The 17279-nt window shown below is 35.2% G+C and overlaps 2 protein-coding genes across 7 annotated transcripts in view; one reads left to right on the top strand and one right to left on the bottom strand.

The window, feature by feature from the left end:
* Window positions 1-224: 224 nt before the first annotated feature.
* LOC131940281 (G patch domain-containing protein 11) lies at window positions 225-5662 on the bottom strand. 5 transcript variants are annotated; one of them, XM_059298952.1, is made up of 7 exons: window positions 5638-5662; window positions 3469-3537; window positions 2922-3145; window positions 2455-2708; window positions 2076-2234; window positions 1874-1955; window positions 225-497 (listed from the first exon to the last, which is right to left on the bottom strand). In XM_059298952.1, the coding sequence occupies exons 2-7, from the start codon at window positions 3519-3521 to the stop codon at window positions 442-444; spliced, it is 828 nt and encodes a 275-aa protein (XP_059154935.1). In that variant the 5' UTR covers window positions 3522-3537; window positions 5638-5662; the 3' UTR covers window positions 225-441. The 5 variants fall into 5 exon arrangements, with proteins under 5 accessions (XP_059154935.1, XP_059154943.1, XP_059154910.1 ...); XM_059298960.1 differs by lacking the exon at window positions 5638-5662 and adding an exon at window positions 5175-5190; XM_059298927.1 differs by lacking the exon at window positions 5638-5662 and adding an exon at window positions 4757-4833.
* Window positions 5402-17279, top strand: part of LOC131940188 (uncharacterized) — a 55914-nt gene continuing 44036 nt past the window's right edge. The window contains exon 1 of one of the 2 annotated variants that reach the window (XM_059298825.1): window positions 5402-5643. The gene's annotated coding sequence lies outside the window, so the exon portion shown is untranslated. Of the gene's footprint in view, window positions 5644-14973; window positions 15082-17279 lie in introns of those variants that run through there. The other variant, XM_059298846.1, reaches the window with a different exon arrangement.

The following is a 17279-nucleotide window of genomic DNA, read 5'->3' as shown; positions in this document are numbered from 1 at the left end:
TAACATTTGAAATGTCACAATGAAGATAAGCAGAATAACATGCACTGTTTTTATGGCACCAAGAAATATTTACAGAATTGTGAATGTCATTATTACTAATATTACCACTTTTATAAAACAGTTATTAAAAAACTCTATGAAGTGAATGTATGCAGAAATAACAATGTACAGTAATTATAATATCAGTACTGTAAATAAAAAAAAACAAAACAATAACACTGTAAGTGGTTAAAAATAATGTATTTACAAAGTACTTAAAATGTACTTATATACTTGTAATAATATAACATTCAACTGCAATAGAGTTAAATTAACATTGTTTCTTCATCCATTTGGATATTCACTTGGCAACTGTAGGTTATTTATAACATTCACCAATGGTCAAGTTTCTGTCTTAAAACTGTATGAGACACCTGGCTGCTCTGTAGATTGTATCACTCATCATTCATGTGCTTGGAAGGAGTTACCAGGACAATTAGCTTCAAGGTCTTTGTTGTCTGTTAAAATAATACCAGAAATTCTTATTGAAAAGAAATGTAAAGATCATTATTTTCTGATGAGAGAGAAATTAAATAAAGAGCTCTGGTCTTTAACTTTATAAAGACATTCTGAAACTGTAACTTGCTAATAGAGTTATCTCTCTCCTCTATTTATTTTTGTTATATAAATTACACATTTCTAAATTATAAAGACATTAGTAAAGTCATTTAAAATAAAGAGCTTTTAAATAAACAAAAATAAGAAAAGAAACTTATTCAGTAATAACAGTAAAAGAATTGGTGGCTAAGCAGTATTGAAAAAATTCTTCTTCACCTGTACTTTTACTATTATAGAAACAGAAATTATTTCCATTTATAATTTTTTACTGAATTTAAATGGTTTTTATTATAAAGGTTTTTATACGTTTCATTTTCTTTTTAAAAACCAGGAATCGTGAAAATAATATTAGACCTACCTTGATATTTAAGTTTTTAAAAAACATATAGCACCATAATTTATAGTAAGTCAATAACATGTACCCCAAAATACAAACATTTACTTTGAAATATGATCAGCAACTTGCTAGACTTTAACTCTAAACAAGTATTATTTTGTATTAACACCCAGTGGTAAATGAGGTAGGGAAACACCACAAACTAGCATGCTTGGGCAAGTGATGGCTACCAACTCGTTATTTCCCATTTTGTTGTTGTATATAGTAATCTTTAAATTAATTTGTATTGACTAATTCAGTGATTGTTAACCTTTTTTGTTAATGCACATAAAGTCTGAAATAATTAGCTCTCTTGGAAATGGGACATAATTGAGTTTCCTGATTTTATCATAAACTGATAATACACATACAATGTGACATAAATAAAAAGAAAGTCTATGTACACTGTTAATTGCCTACTATACTAAAAGAAATCTAGATATTCAATTTGTTTTGAGAATAAGAGTTTTTTTTTAAAGTATTTAAGGAGTTGACCCCATCCAACTGACCAAATGCCTACACAATCTAAATCACTAGATGTTTACTCCATCCAGATCATCAGTTGTCTATCTCATATTGTGTTATAACTCCACTGAATTAGAGATTACCTATTTTACTTATTATCATCTAAATGAGAAGCTGAACATTTTAGAGAAAATCATCCTGAAATGGGCAGACAGAGTTCGACAATAAACAAATCATGTTTCACTCTAGGCATTCTAATAGGGGAAAAGCAATGTGCGTATACCCTGCAGAATAACTTAACATTTAATGTTACAATTATGCTTAGAATCAAATTGAAATTAACGGGGAAGCTAAGTGACAAAGTGTAATGTTGGGGAGATGACCAGGAGAAGCGAGTAACTAAAGGACATTCATCAGAGAAACCTTAACACTCACCATCATACTTAGTGCCACACCATAAACAATAACTGTATACATTTCGAAGATATCGGGTAACTATTTCGAGCCGTTCCGCTTCCTGAAATTAATAATATAAATCAATTATTATACACTACTTTTAAGAAGCTATATTCTATTAATTACAAATATGCATATATTTAACATAAATCACATACAAAGTTTAAAGAAATAAACTCACAGAAAATTCTAAATAAGCAGGGCATTCTGTTATTTCATCTTCATCTGATTCACTTTCACAATTTTTTTCATCAACATCATCATCACTTTTTTCTTCCTCTTCTTTAGTAAGCAAAGTTACTGCAGGCCAAAAAAATGGCTCCTCTGGTTCTGTTAGGCCCTAAAAATTTAAGAATTTATTGGAATTCTTTTAACAATATGAATAAAAATGTTAATAGCTTAACAATACTAAACATTAAAAAGCTCATTTCAGATAACAGTTACAAGCAGCTGATAAATATCACAATTGTCATTTATTCCTAGTAAATTTTTTTTTTCTCATAGCTACAACTTGAACATAAGATAACAGTATACAAAGAATTCAGATGTTCCTTTATAACCTGTTCTTGATCTAGTTGTAAGCATGCTCGTTGTGCTGTTCTCAAATCTCTCTCGACATGCTTTTCTGAAAACCGCTCACTCATTCTGCCTACAAAAGTTTCTTTCTGTTTCTCCACAGCCTTTTGTCTCTTGGCTAACATGGCAGCTCTCATATTGTTCATCTCTGTGGCTTTCCTTTTCATCTCTGAATCTCTGCCTAGTCCTGAACGGTTAGTTTTCAACTCAATAGGGACTGGCTCAACTCGACCATTTCCTGGGTGAATAAACCGAAATTTAACGAACTTACATTACTTTTACAAATCAATCCATTTTGAGTATCAAATGCTTTAAGTACAATTAATTATATACAACACAATATTAACTCTTAAAACTGTTAATAGAAAATAAATTTCAATAAACATAGGAAGTATTGTGATTAGGTAATAACTAAAAAGCTGTTTGATTATGAGAAAACATTCAGAGTTACCTAATTTCCCTATTCCCATGCCAGGTTTGTAACCCATTTTTTGCAACAGTGCAAATCCTTTACTTTCAGTAGAAATGCTAGCGCTAAGCCCTGCTTCACGATGAGTAGCTTCAAGCTTGTGCTTAGGAATAGTTGCATTTTGTTTATTGGCCACTTTCATACTCTTTTCCTTCTCATACTTCTGTTGTATTTGTTTTGGCGCTAAACCAGGTCTTGTGTCTCCACTAAAAATGTCAATTATTCTTTATAAAATGCCTTGACAATATTAAAATTGCATGATTAAGCCTAGGCCCTAAGAATAATTTCAGACAAATAAAACAGGCCCTACATATTAGTATATGTAGATCTAGCTTTGTTTAAAAGCTTGTGAGCTTATAAGTTTTAGAATAGACAAAGAAACAAATGGTTTACTTTACTCTACTTTATTTGCTTGATTAAAACTGTTTCAATTAAATTTTCAGGACTACAAATTGGTTTGGAGTAGGCTAGTTATCAACATTTTCCAAAGTTGAGTAAGCAATCTAACTAACTAAAGCATCATATTTACCACATTTGCAAGACCTTATCTGACATATAATCATCCTCATCATCACTAGACATTTTGTTGAATCTGTACCTTTTTTTAACAAAAAAAAAACAATCAAATTATTTCTTACATAAATATTTTACAGAAATAAGCCTTAATAAAATAGGGGCTACTAAAGAAAATAATAATATAGGCCTAATACTAATTATAAGATTGCCATAACTATAACATATTAAGATATTTTAGTAGTATTACTTATTATTACTATATTAGTATAATAAGTAAGCCCTATTAGTAGCCAATATTAATATTACTAAAATAGTATAGTTAACTTTTATAAGCCTGCTAAATACTTATAACTTATAATAAGTATTTAGTACTATTTTTACTATTTTATTATGCCTGGGCTATACACAAAGGGGTAGCGAGGGTGGGGCGGGGGGTGCAGACCGCATGGGGTGACACCATTTAGGGGGGATGACACCAAGGCGAAAAAATTGAAAAATGTACAGAAGAAAAATGCTTTTTGCCAGTTCCATTTATGATTAATTAAAGTTAAATACTTAAATAGTCTTTCAAGTTCAAATCGACAATTATTACAATACAACGTGCTAACTATAGAGAAAACAGTTCTACATCCATCTGTATTATTAACAGAGATTAACATCGTTACAATTAAGTCTGCAGTGATTTAAGTTTATTTATATAGCCTACACATAAATACATACAGACACACAGATATATAATTAATATATATATATATAGGCCTATAGGCCCTATATTATATATTTATATATATAGGGCCAATATATACTTTGTTTCTTGGGGGGAGGGGGGGTGACACCATGTAGTGCCTCACTAGTGACACCCAACCTAGCGCCACTGGCTATACATTCAATACAACTATACAACTATACTTTACTATACACTACAGTACTAGAGATCTAGATTCTATACAATATACATTACATTATGTGACTATAGGCCTAATATTTAATTATTTTTTATACTATTATACTATAGGCCTATTAGTTAGATCTAGATCTACTAGATGTATGACTATGTTACTTTATGTACAGTTTACTTTTTAAGTTACTAGCTACAAGTAGCTAGATCTAGATCTCTAGGCCTATTGCCTAAGTCAAGTTTAGAACTCTAGATCATATTTCTTTAATCTAGTAGTAGTAATAATTAAGTAGTAGTAGTAGATCTATAATCTATATTAAATAGCTAGGTATATAGCCCATAGCGGGCATAGGGACCTATCTTAAGTTCTTAACTATCTCTAGATCTAAATCTAGATCTCTACTTTTAATCTGGAGTACTGGAGTAGATATTGACATTATTGTAAACTAATTAAATTAAAGGGAGTTCACTCGAATCAAAACGATGTGTGTAATTTTTAAAATCTTTCTGATTCCGAAATACGTTCAATTATTTAGGTTTGGTGCAACTTAAAATCAGCCTTACATTATTATTATCAATAATAATACCATGTTTATTATGAATAGTATTGAATACTGAATAGTCACTATTACTATTGTAGAAGTGACTGTTTACTATAACTTATAGTCACAGTGTAATGGACCTAGTCTAGATCTACAACTCATTTATTGATTTAAGTTGATTTAAGGTTTAAAACACTAACTACTAGAATAGATCTAGATTTCTTGATCTAGATCTAAGATCTATCTTTTTAATTTTTAGGGCAGGGTGAGGGGTTTCACCGTTTTAGTTTTTTTTTTTTTTGTTGTTGCTAATCTAGAATAATCTATAGATCTAGATCTATCTATTTATAGGCCTAGCTTATTATCTAAGTCTACTGAGTTCTAGATTTTAATCAGTATTTTCTAAAATTCAACCCCACAATGCACAATGTATTATTCCTATATTGAACAATTTTTATTGTGATCACTTTGTGACCTAGTGACCTAAAATTGGGAACACACCAGTTATGCCTAGGGTAATGTACCTAGTGCACTGCTACGGATTTATCAAAAGGATACAGCGCTCTTCTGTTCTTTAGTTAACGAATGTACAGTAGGCCCTAGTCTAGATAATACTAGATATTGAGTCTAGACACAGATTCTTATTCTAGATCTAGTTCTAGATCTAGATCTAGATCTAGAAGTGTTAGAAGTGACTAGACTTAGACAAAAAAACTTAAAAGGAGTAAAATCTACAACTTACAACAAGGTAAGGTATGAATTATGAATGAATTATAGATATATATATAATTATAATAGTATAGGCCTAGGCCTAGATCCATACAGCCGCCGTCAGCGCTTAACACTTAAATAACAGGCTTAACAAAATTGACAATTAAAATTTAATTCTTCTTTAGTCTAGAGTCTAGACAAATAAAAAAAGTGGCCATTTCCAGATGGCTATCATTTCATGTAAAATACAACAGGGAATAATTATCTTACAATAACAAAAGCATTTATCATAACCGGGGAATGATCAGTGGCGTAGCTAAGGGAGGGCGGGTAGGGCGGCCGCCCCGGGCGCCGATCCTATGGCGACCTATGGTGTTGCCAAAAGGGGTAGAAATTTTTTTTAAAGCTGAGGTATTGAATTATACACAGTCAAAGTAGGAAAGTAAACAGCTATAAGGCTTTACACACTGATTTTACTGTTTTCTACATCACTTGTGTGGTACCACAATCAAAAACTTTACGGGAGAATGACTGGTAAAATTCGCCACCAACCTTCCAACTGGGGTGTGGGGGGACCCTTGTTGAATAACTATAAACATAAATGGGTGGGAGGGGGCGCAAAATTTATTTATTGTTTGCCCCGGGCACCGGAATAAGTAGTTACGCCTCTGGGAATGATGTATAGATAGATTAAAATAGCAATGTTAGGCCTATTTTTATTGTGCTTTTAAAAATAAGACAAATAATTATTAATTATTCTGATTATTTAGGTTTAAGTAGTTTATGTTCATATCTGCTATGCAGTAAAGCAGATGACTAACGAAGTCTAATGCACTCGAAATCTAAAGTTATGATCTGAAGTAGGATTAATACTAATAGCAATTTTTTAATGAATACCTAATTATGCATCACTTAAGTAGTTCAAATGCTTTTCAACTGTCAATTACCATTTTAAAAATCACATAGGAGTAAATAATAGTAAATATCAGGTGAAATAGCATGTCAGTTTTAATCCGATGTTTTTATTCATGTTTCCAGTTTCCATCACGATTTTCCCAAGTTTTTTCTCTCTTAACAAAAATGTAAGGGATTTTTTTTTTTTTTTTTGCTGCAAATATGCCAGCAATCACATCATAAGTGAAAAACAATTTAAGGAACGTTAGCCTTTCATGAATAACTGCAAAACATAATGATAAAAGGTTGTGAACTTAAAATCAATACCACAACATCCAGCACGTCAGCAACACATTGTTCCACTTGACCACACTGCTTCATGCCTTACATTACATACATGGCATTTTTAACATTCAATGTATCGAAAACAGTCATGAATGGGAATAGCCCTAATAAAATAATATGGCAATACCCTGTCAATTGAGTCAACTGGGAATAGAAACTTGGGGTAATTTGTAAGTAAATGAGTTAATGTACTCGGAAAAATAATTCATATAACATGTACATTACTATGTATGAGACTTTTATAAATCATGTGCAGGTCTGTTATATTTAGAAATATGCCTTCCAGTTTCCAGAAATTTTAAAATATGTAATCTAGCATCCCTTGCTATTCTTTATTGAAAACATTTTTAAAGAAATAATTTTATTTTCATCTTGTTGGTGCATAAATAAAAGCTTGTTATTATAAATGTTTTTATTCTTGACCATGGACTAAAGTTTAAAAAAAAGTCTTGATTTTCTTTCTTTTTTTAAATTGGCATTAGAGAAGATTGTTATCCAAGACTTAAGGGTTGCCCTTAGCTTAAAAGCTACACTACATTCCTCATGCTCTCTCCTAGCATTGTGAGCATTGCTTTATCATATTAATTTTGATATAATAATAGCATCAATCAAATGTATTCATTAATTAATAAATAGTTTGTAGGGGGAAGGCAAGTGTCTTGTGAAATATATGATGACCACTTTAAATAGTAACAATCGCTATGCCATGGTCAGAGTTAGAGCACACAATTACCAACCGGAGAATCCTGAGTTTGATTAACAGTCTTGTGTTCTTTGGACCTAAGTCTGAAGGGTACCTGACTTAAGTTAGGGAAAGTAAAAGCAGTTGGTCTAAGTGCTGACCAGACTGTTCCTTCATAAAGCAAAGTCAGGGAAGTAGAATGAATTCCATTTCATCTGCCCCATGGTTTGAAAAAGTTCTTTACATTTTACTTAATTTGTGCTGATAAACTTTTGAAAAAAATTTGGCTTAAAAGAAGTCTTGGGATGCACATTGCTAGACAGTGCATTGAGGTTATCAACTGAATTCTATTAATTGTTTGCTGTATTAATCAGATTTGATATCTGAAGTTGGTCTCACAAGCTTATCAGGCATCTTATTATTAACTGAATGTAATTTGTTAGTTGAAAATCAGCAGATTTTAATATTGATATTTTTATTAGCTCTAGTTTGTTAATCTGTAGCTACTCAATCTGTTGTACTGACCCTTAGGGGTAATGTGGAGGTGGTGGAAATCTGAAAGATTCAACTTTTGTTGACTGCTTAGGTGGAGGGGAAGGGTTGTCAGTACCTAATACCAAAGTACCTCATACATTTCTCTGATTAGGTCTGTGCTGCCTTTTTTACTTTTTCATATACAAAGTAGAATCTATATTGAGAGAGTAACAAAAATCAAAAGAGAGATTTTGACAAATCTGGTCATTTTACACCTTCCTGAGTCAGAAAAACTTTTTGTCTGTGAACAGGATAACTTCAGCACCATTTCTGTTATGTGGAAAAAATCTCATGTATAGTATTTGTAGTATTAGTATTTTATTGAATTTGTAGTTCTGTAGGACTATCTACTTTTAAGTGATTACTGTTCTTGTAACAGGAAGTGGTACTAACTCTGCTTCTGGTTTCTCTAAAGTCAATAACTGTTTTTCCATGTGATAACTTGAGTGCTGTTTCATTTTAATTTAAGTAAACAAAATTTCATTTAGCTAAAGAAATTTCATTTATAAGTGAAAATCTTATCCTTAGATTTTTTCAATATTTTAGTGACCTGCAATATCTGGAAGTGGTACTTAAAAAGTCTATGGTTTCTGAAATACCATGAATACCATTTTAGATAGGTAGATGAAATTTCATACACATGTGTAAAAGATCCTGTTCACTGTTTCTTTCAAATTTTGAGTAATTTCCCATGACCGGAAGTAGTATATCTACTGTATACTATTTCAAACTTCTTAGAAACCATAATAATAAATGTATCTATCTTGATTAGATAGGGGGAGATCACCCCAACTTCCAAGAGCCTCTCATTTTCCAACATTAGCTTGTATATGTTGTTTGTATTGTCATTACTTTAATTTTGAACATTTCCATCTTTGGTTATACCTTATCACCATTTTAAAAATTCAAGAGTTATTTTTCCTAATGATTGTGTCAAGTGTATTTTGGTAGATTGTTAGCTATTGGCTAATTACAACTAGACTTAGGTCAATGATAATAGCCACTTGTAGCTGACTTCTCAAATATTTAAGAAGAAACCAATTTAAATAAAATGGCAACCTACTTATTGGGGGCAAGCCTTCATCCCTAATTAGCTAGGCTTGTGGTTGTCCCACCTGTTACTTGGTTCATAAAGCTACCATTGTAAAATTGGTATTGATCTCATCTAGTTTTGACCTGAGCCTCATTGATTACACAATAAAAATACCTTGCCATTAATGTTGTCTATTGAGTGGCGTCCTGTCCTAGTCAGGCCTAGTGCAGTCACAAGATAACAATTTACAATGCTGTAAATAAAACATGCCTGGTTTGGTTTCTCTGTTCAAACATGTTTGTTACAAGCTCTTTGGGGTAGGGGGGGTGTACAAATGCTACATTGTATAGAGCTGGGTTAAGATTGAACACAACTGGTACAGGATAATTTTTGAAGGAACCCGCTGTTTACTATTAAATTCTGTAAAGAATTTGAAACTTGTTCATATTATCTTGAAATACCCACCTTTTTTTTTCACTTTCCATCTAGGCCTGTAAGAGTATTGATTATGTTGACTTCTTCGTCACTTAGAGAAAAGTTGCTGGTAATTTATGCAAGTTTAGAAACCAGCAGTTTGGAGTCAATATATGCTAATATAGGCAAAAGAGATGTACATTCCATTTAATATCCAAGACAAGAAAGAGATGGTTTCTGTTGGTCTAGCTGATGTATTTAGAAAGTAGTTGTTTCTGTTAGGCTAGCTAATGTATTTAGACAGTGTTTTTTTCTGTTAGGCTAGCTAATGTATTTAGACAGTGGTTGTTTCTGTTAGGCTAGCTGATGTATTTAGACAGTGGTTGTTTCTGTTGGTCTAGCTGATCTATTTAGACAGTGGTTGTTTCTGTTAGGCTAGCTAATGTATTTAGACAGTGGTTGTTTCTGTTAGGCTAGCTAATGTATTTAGACAGTGGTTGTTTCTGCTAGGCTAGCTGATGTATTTAGACAGTGGTTGTTTCTGTTAGGTTAGCTGATGTATTTAGACAGTGGTTATTTCTGTTAGGCTAGTTGATGTATTTAGACAGTGGTTGTTTCTGCTAGGCTAGCTGATGTATTAAGACAGTGGTTGTTTCTGTTAGGCTAGCTAATGTATTTAGACAGTGGTTGTTTCTGCTAGGCTAGCTAATGTATTTAGACAGTGGTTGTTTCTGTTAGGCTAGCTGATGTATTTAGACATCTCTACACTAGTGAGCTCTTCCAGTTGGTGAATATATAGAAAATATATGTCATAACCACTATCCCCCCCCCCCCCCCCCCCCCACATAGTTTCTAGGGCCACTACCCCCTGATAAAAATGTCTAAAAGAAAGGCTGCTGTCCGCACATTAAATTGTATCCTCCAGGGGATCATAGTTGCTCAAAGGGTGTCATTGTGCTTCTTGCAAATTGTGACTTTTTGGAGGGGGAGGGGGGAGCAACATCATTGGAATGCGATTTTTTAAAATTCAAAAGCTGCATAGTCAATAGAGACTGTTTACATGGTTGAATACACGGTCATGTGATTTAAAAATTGTTTTAAAATAAACACTCTAATTTATGCAATTGAAATAGGTTTTTATTTAGCTTTAACTTACTTGTTTAATATATAGAGCTGACCCGCGACGTAGCATGCCGCTATCTAGTTGTTTTATTTTCTTCTTATCAACAATTCATAATTTGTGACTTCGACACTACCCCACCCGGCTGCCTCAAGTGAAAGTAGCCGTTTACATACGACAATGAAAATTTCAAGTCATAACTTATTATATCTCCTTAGTTTCAAGTCGTTTAAAAACTAAATTATATGTCCCTAATGACTGCCAATTATTCGAACCGGCTCTACTATTGTAAACATTCGGGGTGAACCACAGCTCACCTGATAGGTGGGGATGAGGGTGGTGGCTAAGCTGCGTGGTGTTTTCTATGGTCTTCGTGAAGAGAATTATATATATGAGTTGACCCGCGGCGTATCATACGCCGCTATTTAGTTGTTTTATTTTCTACTTTTCAGTTATTCATAATTTGTGAATTCGACAGTACCAATGCTGCCACTGAAAATATTTGCTTTAAAACACTACCAGATGGTCAATACCCCCCCTCCTTTCCCCCAACCCCTACCCCAGCCCCCCCACACCCCACCCCCTTGAAAGCAAACTCCTCTTCGTTACCTCCCCTAAGTTTTAAATCGTTTCAAACTACATTATCTGCCCCTAATAGCCGTCACTAAACCCGGCTCTACGATTGTAAACATTTAGCGTGAACACAGATCACCAGACTAGAGAGGAAGAGAGGGGACTGCAAGGCGCGCTTACAGCTTGTTTTTTAACGTCTCCAAGAAGAAATTATATATATAGATAGATTATATATATAGATTTTTAATTTATGTGTTGTTGTTTTTACACTAAATGCCAATAATTGCTTATTGAATTTGAATTTTGAATGAATTCTCTTACATCAGTGAGCAAATAAGTTTGTAGAGATACAGGTAATTGTGTGCAACCCACTCTAAGCAACCCTGCATTTGACAGAAGAAAGAATGTTGTCTATATCTGTCTTATCTGACTGGCCCTATGCTAAAATTGCTATCTCTTGTCAAGTTTATCTAATTGGCCTTACCCTATCTGTTCTTTGCTGAAAATTACACTAAATAGTGTGCAGTTATTGTGATATTTTTCAACGAATAATCAGGCTATATATCGCAATAGTTAAAACGTGCGCCCGGAGCTTTGATAATGAAAAGCACCTGGCAGTCGGCTGTAATCTCCCATTGATCCAGCATTGAAAGAAAACGAGCCCGTGTAATGTCTCGTTTCACTGAGACGTTGAGCCTACACTCACCCATCTGTTCTACCCCGACTTATCAATACCATATACACAGGCTACAAATCTTTAGTGCCGGTTACTACTCCACCCTCCTTTCTCTCCCCTCAACCCTTGCGTTATTTTTTTTCTTTGTGTGTCTAATGCGGTATACCCATTCGATTCCGATGTCTTTGTGCCATTATGTGTATATAAAGTAGGCGACTGCTGGGATCAATAGTAAACACTAAACACCTCACTCCAGGCTGGGCAATGTGTTAGTCGGGATCAGGCCTAGAAACCACATTTCTGTTTCAAAATGCACCATACATTGATCAATGGTATGACAAATTGACGTAGACCTACTTGCTTTATGGCAGTTAGATCAAGTAGCTTGTTTAATATATCAAGCCTAACGTATTATGGATAGATATAACTCTAGACGCAGGCTAACGTAATTACCGAATACATCCTGATCTCGATGCCATCATCGGCACCAGAAAATATGTCAGTGCGGGTCTATGAATTAGTGGTCATTGACCTTCGCATTGGACCAATTATATCTTAGACATATGTTGCAGTTTGTATTTGTAAGTCACAGTTGTCTGCCATCAGATTGGTGATATCATCCATGCAATTATTAACAAAGCTTAAATCAGTCTTGCGCGAAAGTTACGCATGATTAAACATCTAGGTGATCGTTCGTGTTTCTACTAGATCTTGTAATATCTTTCGGCGGTTCTACGCCTCCATGTTTGATTTTTGAATATCCTACGGCCGTTCTACGACTCCGTGTTTGATCTTTGAATATCCTACGGCCGTTCTACGCCTCCATGCTTGATCTTTGAATATCCTACGCCCGTTCTACGCCTCCATGCTTGATCTTTGAATATCCTACGGCCGTTCTACGCCTCCGTGTTTGATCTTTTAATATCCTACGTCCGTTCTATGTCTCCATGTTTGATCTTTGAATATCCTACGTCCGTTCTATGTCTCCATGTTTGATCTTTTAATATCCTACGGCCGTTCTACGCCTCCGTGTTTGATCTTTGAATATCCTACGGCCGTTCTACGCCTCCATGCTTGATCTTTGAATATCCTACGGCCGTTCTACGCCTCCGTGTTTGATCTTTGAATATCCTACGTCCGTTCTATGTCTCCATGTTTGATCTTTTAATATCCTACGTCCGTTCTACGCCTCCATGTTTGATCTTTTAATATCCTACGTCCGTTCTACGCCTCCATGTTTGATCTTTTAATATCCTACGGCCGTTCTACGCCTCCATGCTTGATCTTTGAATATCCTACGGCCGTTCTACGCCTCCGTGTTTGATCTTTGAATATCCTACGTCCGTTCTATGTCTCCATGTTTGATCTTTTAATATCCTACGGCCGTTCTACGCCTCCGTGTTTGATCTTTGAATATCCTACGGCCGTTCTACGCCTCCATGCTTGATCTTTGAATATCCTACGGCCGTTCTACGCCTCCGTGTTTGATCTTTGAATATCCTACGTCCGTTCTATGTCTCCATGTTTGATCTTTGAATATCCTACGGCCGTTCTACGCCTCCGTGTTTGATCTTTGAATATCCTACGGCCGTTCTACGCCTCCATGCTTGATCTTTTAATATCCTACGGCCGTTCTACGCCTCCGTGTTTGATCTTTGAATATCCTACGGCCGTTCTACGCCTCCATGCTTGATCTTTTAATATCCTACGGCCGTTCTACGCTTCCATGTTTGATCTTTTAATATCCTACGTCCGTTCTATGTCTCCATGTTTGATCTTTGAATATCCTACGTCCGTTCTACGCCTCCATGCTTGATCTTTTAATATCCTACGTCCGTTCTACGCCTCCATGCTTGATCTTTGAATATCCTACGTCCGTTCTACGCCTCCATGCTTGATCTTTTAATATCCTACGTCCGTTCTACGCCTCCATGCTTGATCTTTGAATATCCTACGTCCGTTCTACGCCTCCATGCTTGATCTTTTAATATCCTACGTCCGTTCTACGCCTCCATGCTTGATCTTTGAATATCCTACGGCCGTTCTACGCTTCCATGTTTGATCTTTGAATATCCTACGTCCGTTCTACGCCTCCATGCTTGATCTTTGAATATCCTACGTCCGTTCTACGCCTCCGTGTTTGATCTTTGAATATCCTACGGCCGTTCTACGCCTCCATGCTTGATCTTTGAATATCCTACGGCCGTTCTACGCTTCCATGTTTGATCTTTGAATATCCTACGTCCGTTCTACGCCTCCATGTTTGATCTTTGAATATCCTACGGCCGTTCTACGCCTCCATGTTTGATCTTTGAATATCCTACGTCCGTTCTACGCCTCCATGCTTGATCTTTTAATATCCTACGGCCGTTCTACGCCTCCGTGTTTGATCTTTGAATATCCTACGTCCGTTCTACGCCTCCGTGTTTGATCTTTGAATATCCTACGGCCGTTCTACGCTTCCATGTTTGATCTTTGAATATCCTACGTCCGTTCTACGCCTCCATGCTTGATCTTTTAATATCCTACGGCCGTTCTACGCTTCCATGTTTGATCTTTGAATATCCTACGTCCGTTCTACGCCTCCATGCTTGATCTTTTAATATCCTACGGCCGTTCTACGCCTCCGTGTTTGATCTTTGAATATCCTACGTCCGTTCTACGCCTCCGTGTTTGATCTTTGAATATCCTACGGCCGTTCTACGCTTCCATGTTTGATCTTTGAATATCCTACGTCCGTTCTACGCCTCCATGCTTGATCTTTTAATATCCTACGGCCGTTCTACGCTTCCATGTTTGATCTTTGAATATCCTACGTCCGTTCTACGCCTCCATGCTTGATCTTTTAATATCCTACGGCCGTTCTACGCCTCCATGTTTGATCTTTGAATATCCTACACCATTGTAGGCGTGGATGTCAACCGACATGAGTGCCACAGTTCTAACCCTAGAGAACCTCGCGTGTGTGTAGGTAGAATCGCGCTCTACCCTGTCGCACTGCAGACAGAACTAGGTTGTGAAATCTTCCCCTGCCAAAAATGTGGGTTAACTATTATCCCATGTTTTAGATGAGTCCTTGTCTTAAGAAGCAAAAAATGTGTCACATAAAATGTGCCTCGCGGAAACACGTTAAGCCGAGGTACAGGCTTTTAACGCCACTGGCTAAACTGGAAATTTGTATGCGCGCTTTTTCTTTTCTAGAAGGTAGGTAATTAGCAATTAGCTTTAATTAGCTGTTCTTGTTCGGCTCTGCTATCCTCCTAATGGGATAAATGTTTGTTGATATTTTTATCACTGGTAACCTGTTTGCCATTTATGTAAACATAAAACACGATTTGTTTAGGCTCAGTTTTTTTTTCTGCGAGCTTTTATTTAAGTTGATTCAGCTATATGTCCTGCTTGCTTTGTCATGGGTCAAATATTGCCTTAGCGAAACTTTCACCCACTTCTACCGAATGGATAGAAAGCTTTACATTTAAAAGAAGAAAATTATATCATTAACTGATATCTCAAAAAATACTTATTTTGATTGTTCCGTTACAAAATGATGTGCATGCTACGACAATTAAACTTAGAAGTATATTGTTAGTATTTTCTTTGTTTCTTTTTAATATATGTAAAAGCTTGTTATTTTTTTATAAAGTGTGTTACTTGTTTATTACGTCTATATTCTGTTTGTTTAGAGATCTTTTCTTGTGTTCTGTAGCTATAACTACAATGACTTAAATGAACATGTTCTTATGAACCATCCATAAGGTTTGGTATACTTAATGCTCAAATATTAGAGTCGCTGGATTAGACGCGCTTATCATCAAATGTAATCGGAACTTGCCTAAGCCTCCCGGAAACAAAGGCAACAAATCAAGCCATTGTAGCAGATAACAATGGACGTGTCGGGACATTAGAACATTGTGTTAACAGAGCTAAGATGGGATGGCATACATTATTGAGTGGCCTGAAACATTGAGTGCCTGCCCAGTGGATGTTGCTTCTTACCCTGGCCCCACCAGTCAACGATTTATTGATTGCTCTTATAGTACACTTGTTTGTTAAGCCAGGAAACATTGGTTGGTGTTTGCTGTAAACAAGGAGTGTAAACCCTTGGTTGTGATAGCACCCTGTTGTGTTAGCATGCCTTCTATAATCTATTACTTGACCATGACGTGCCCATCAGGTCTAAGACCTGAGCTACTGGTTTCCTGTGCGCGCACAGCACATGTTCTCCACGCTCTATGGAGCTCATCCGTTATTCAGGAGCCGGCTCTGCTGTAAGACATATGGCACCCGTGTGGACGTGTTTGCTTTATTCCCTGACGTGCCACACCATGTCAGTGTTCATGTGACTTTTATCACCTGTGATCTGCGACATACTCTAGTTTCTATATATAACATCTTGTACATTTGTATAGAGTTGTAGTATTTAAGCTATCAAGATATACCTCCTTGCTTGATCCGTCATAGATTGTTTGGTTGCTACATCTGCTCTTCATGTACTGACACATGCAAAGAAAAAATCGAATACTATATATATTTGTATATATATATATATATATATATATATATATATATATATATATATATATATATATATATGCGCTGTCGTAGTAAGATAGTTGAATCAACAGGTCATGTATCACCAACATCGCGTTCTACAGCCTAGTTTTAATGTGTCGTTTTTACTTTCTCGTATATACGTAGTATAGAGAAAGTATTGTAATCGTGCAAAAAAAAAAAATCGAGATTTTTACAAATCTCGACGTTTTACACCTCACTGATACGGAAAAACATAATTTTGCAATCTTGTCCGTATGTCTGTGTGTGTGTGTGTCTGTGTGTCTGTCCGTGTGTAAACACGATAACTTGAGTACCGTTACAGCTAGGTTGATGAAATTTCATATATAAGTATTTTATCAAAATCGTAGATCCGTATCAACTTTTGAGCGATTTCCGATAACCGGAAGTGGTACTTTTCCTACTTTGAATTTTTTAAAAGCCTATAACTTGAGTACTATTTCAGATAGATAAATGAAATTTCACATGTAAGTAAAAGATCTAATTCTCTACCTTCTGTTAAATTTTGAGTAATTTCCGTTGACTGGAAGTAGTAATTTACGCTACTTCCGATTTCTCAAAAAACTAATGTAAATTTTAAAAGTACTAATAATATTGCGCACTATTATGCGCTTTTTTTATTTGCGTTCACTTGGTGTGCAATTAATTTGTCTACGAGATTTTATTCTATTTTTAAAACTTTAAGTATTTAAAATGGATTAAAAATCATGTCTATAGCCCGAGTTTCCATCCCCTGTTATTTTATATAAGAATATTCGAGAAAGTTTAGGGGAGATCACTCCCGGTTTATTTCAGTTTGTAGACCGCATGAATGTATCTTATTTTGTCTG

The sequence above is a fragment of the Physella acuta genome, unplaced genomic scaffold (genome assembly GCF_028476545.2).
Source record: "Physella acuta isolate Inbredline_101_S28 unplaced genomic scaffold, ASM2847654v3 ptg000021l, whole genome shotgun sequence".
Lineage (NCBI taxonomy): Eukaryota > Metazoa > Mollusca > Gastropoda > Physidae > Physella > Physella acuta.
The sequence above is the reverse complement of the archived record's forward strand: the minus strand, read 5'-3'. Positions and strand labels throughout refer to the sequence as shown.

Coding starts and splice junctions, on each gene's coding strand:
- LOC131940281 (XM_059298952.1), bottom strand. CDS start 3,521: ATGTCTAGTGATGATGAGGATGATTATATGTCAGATAAGGTCTTGCAA. Junction 3,146..3,468: donor GATAAGGTCTTGCAAATGTG/GTAAATATGATG, acceptor TGACATTTTTAG/TGGAGACACAAGACCTGGTT. Junction 498..1,873: donor GTGTGGCACTAAGTATGATG/GTGAGTGTTAAG, acceptor TTATTTTAACAG/ACAACAAAGACCTTGAAGCT.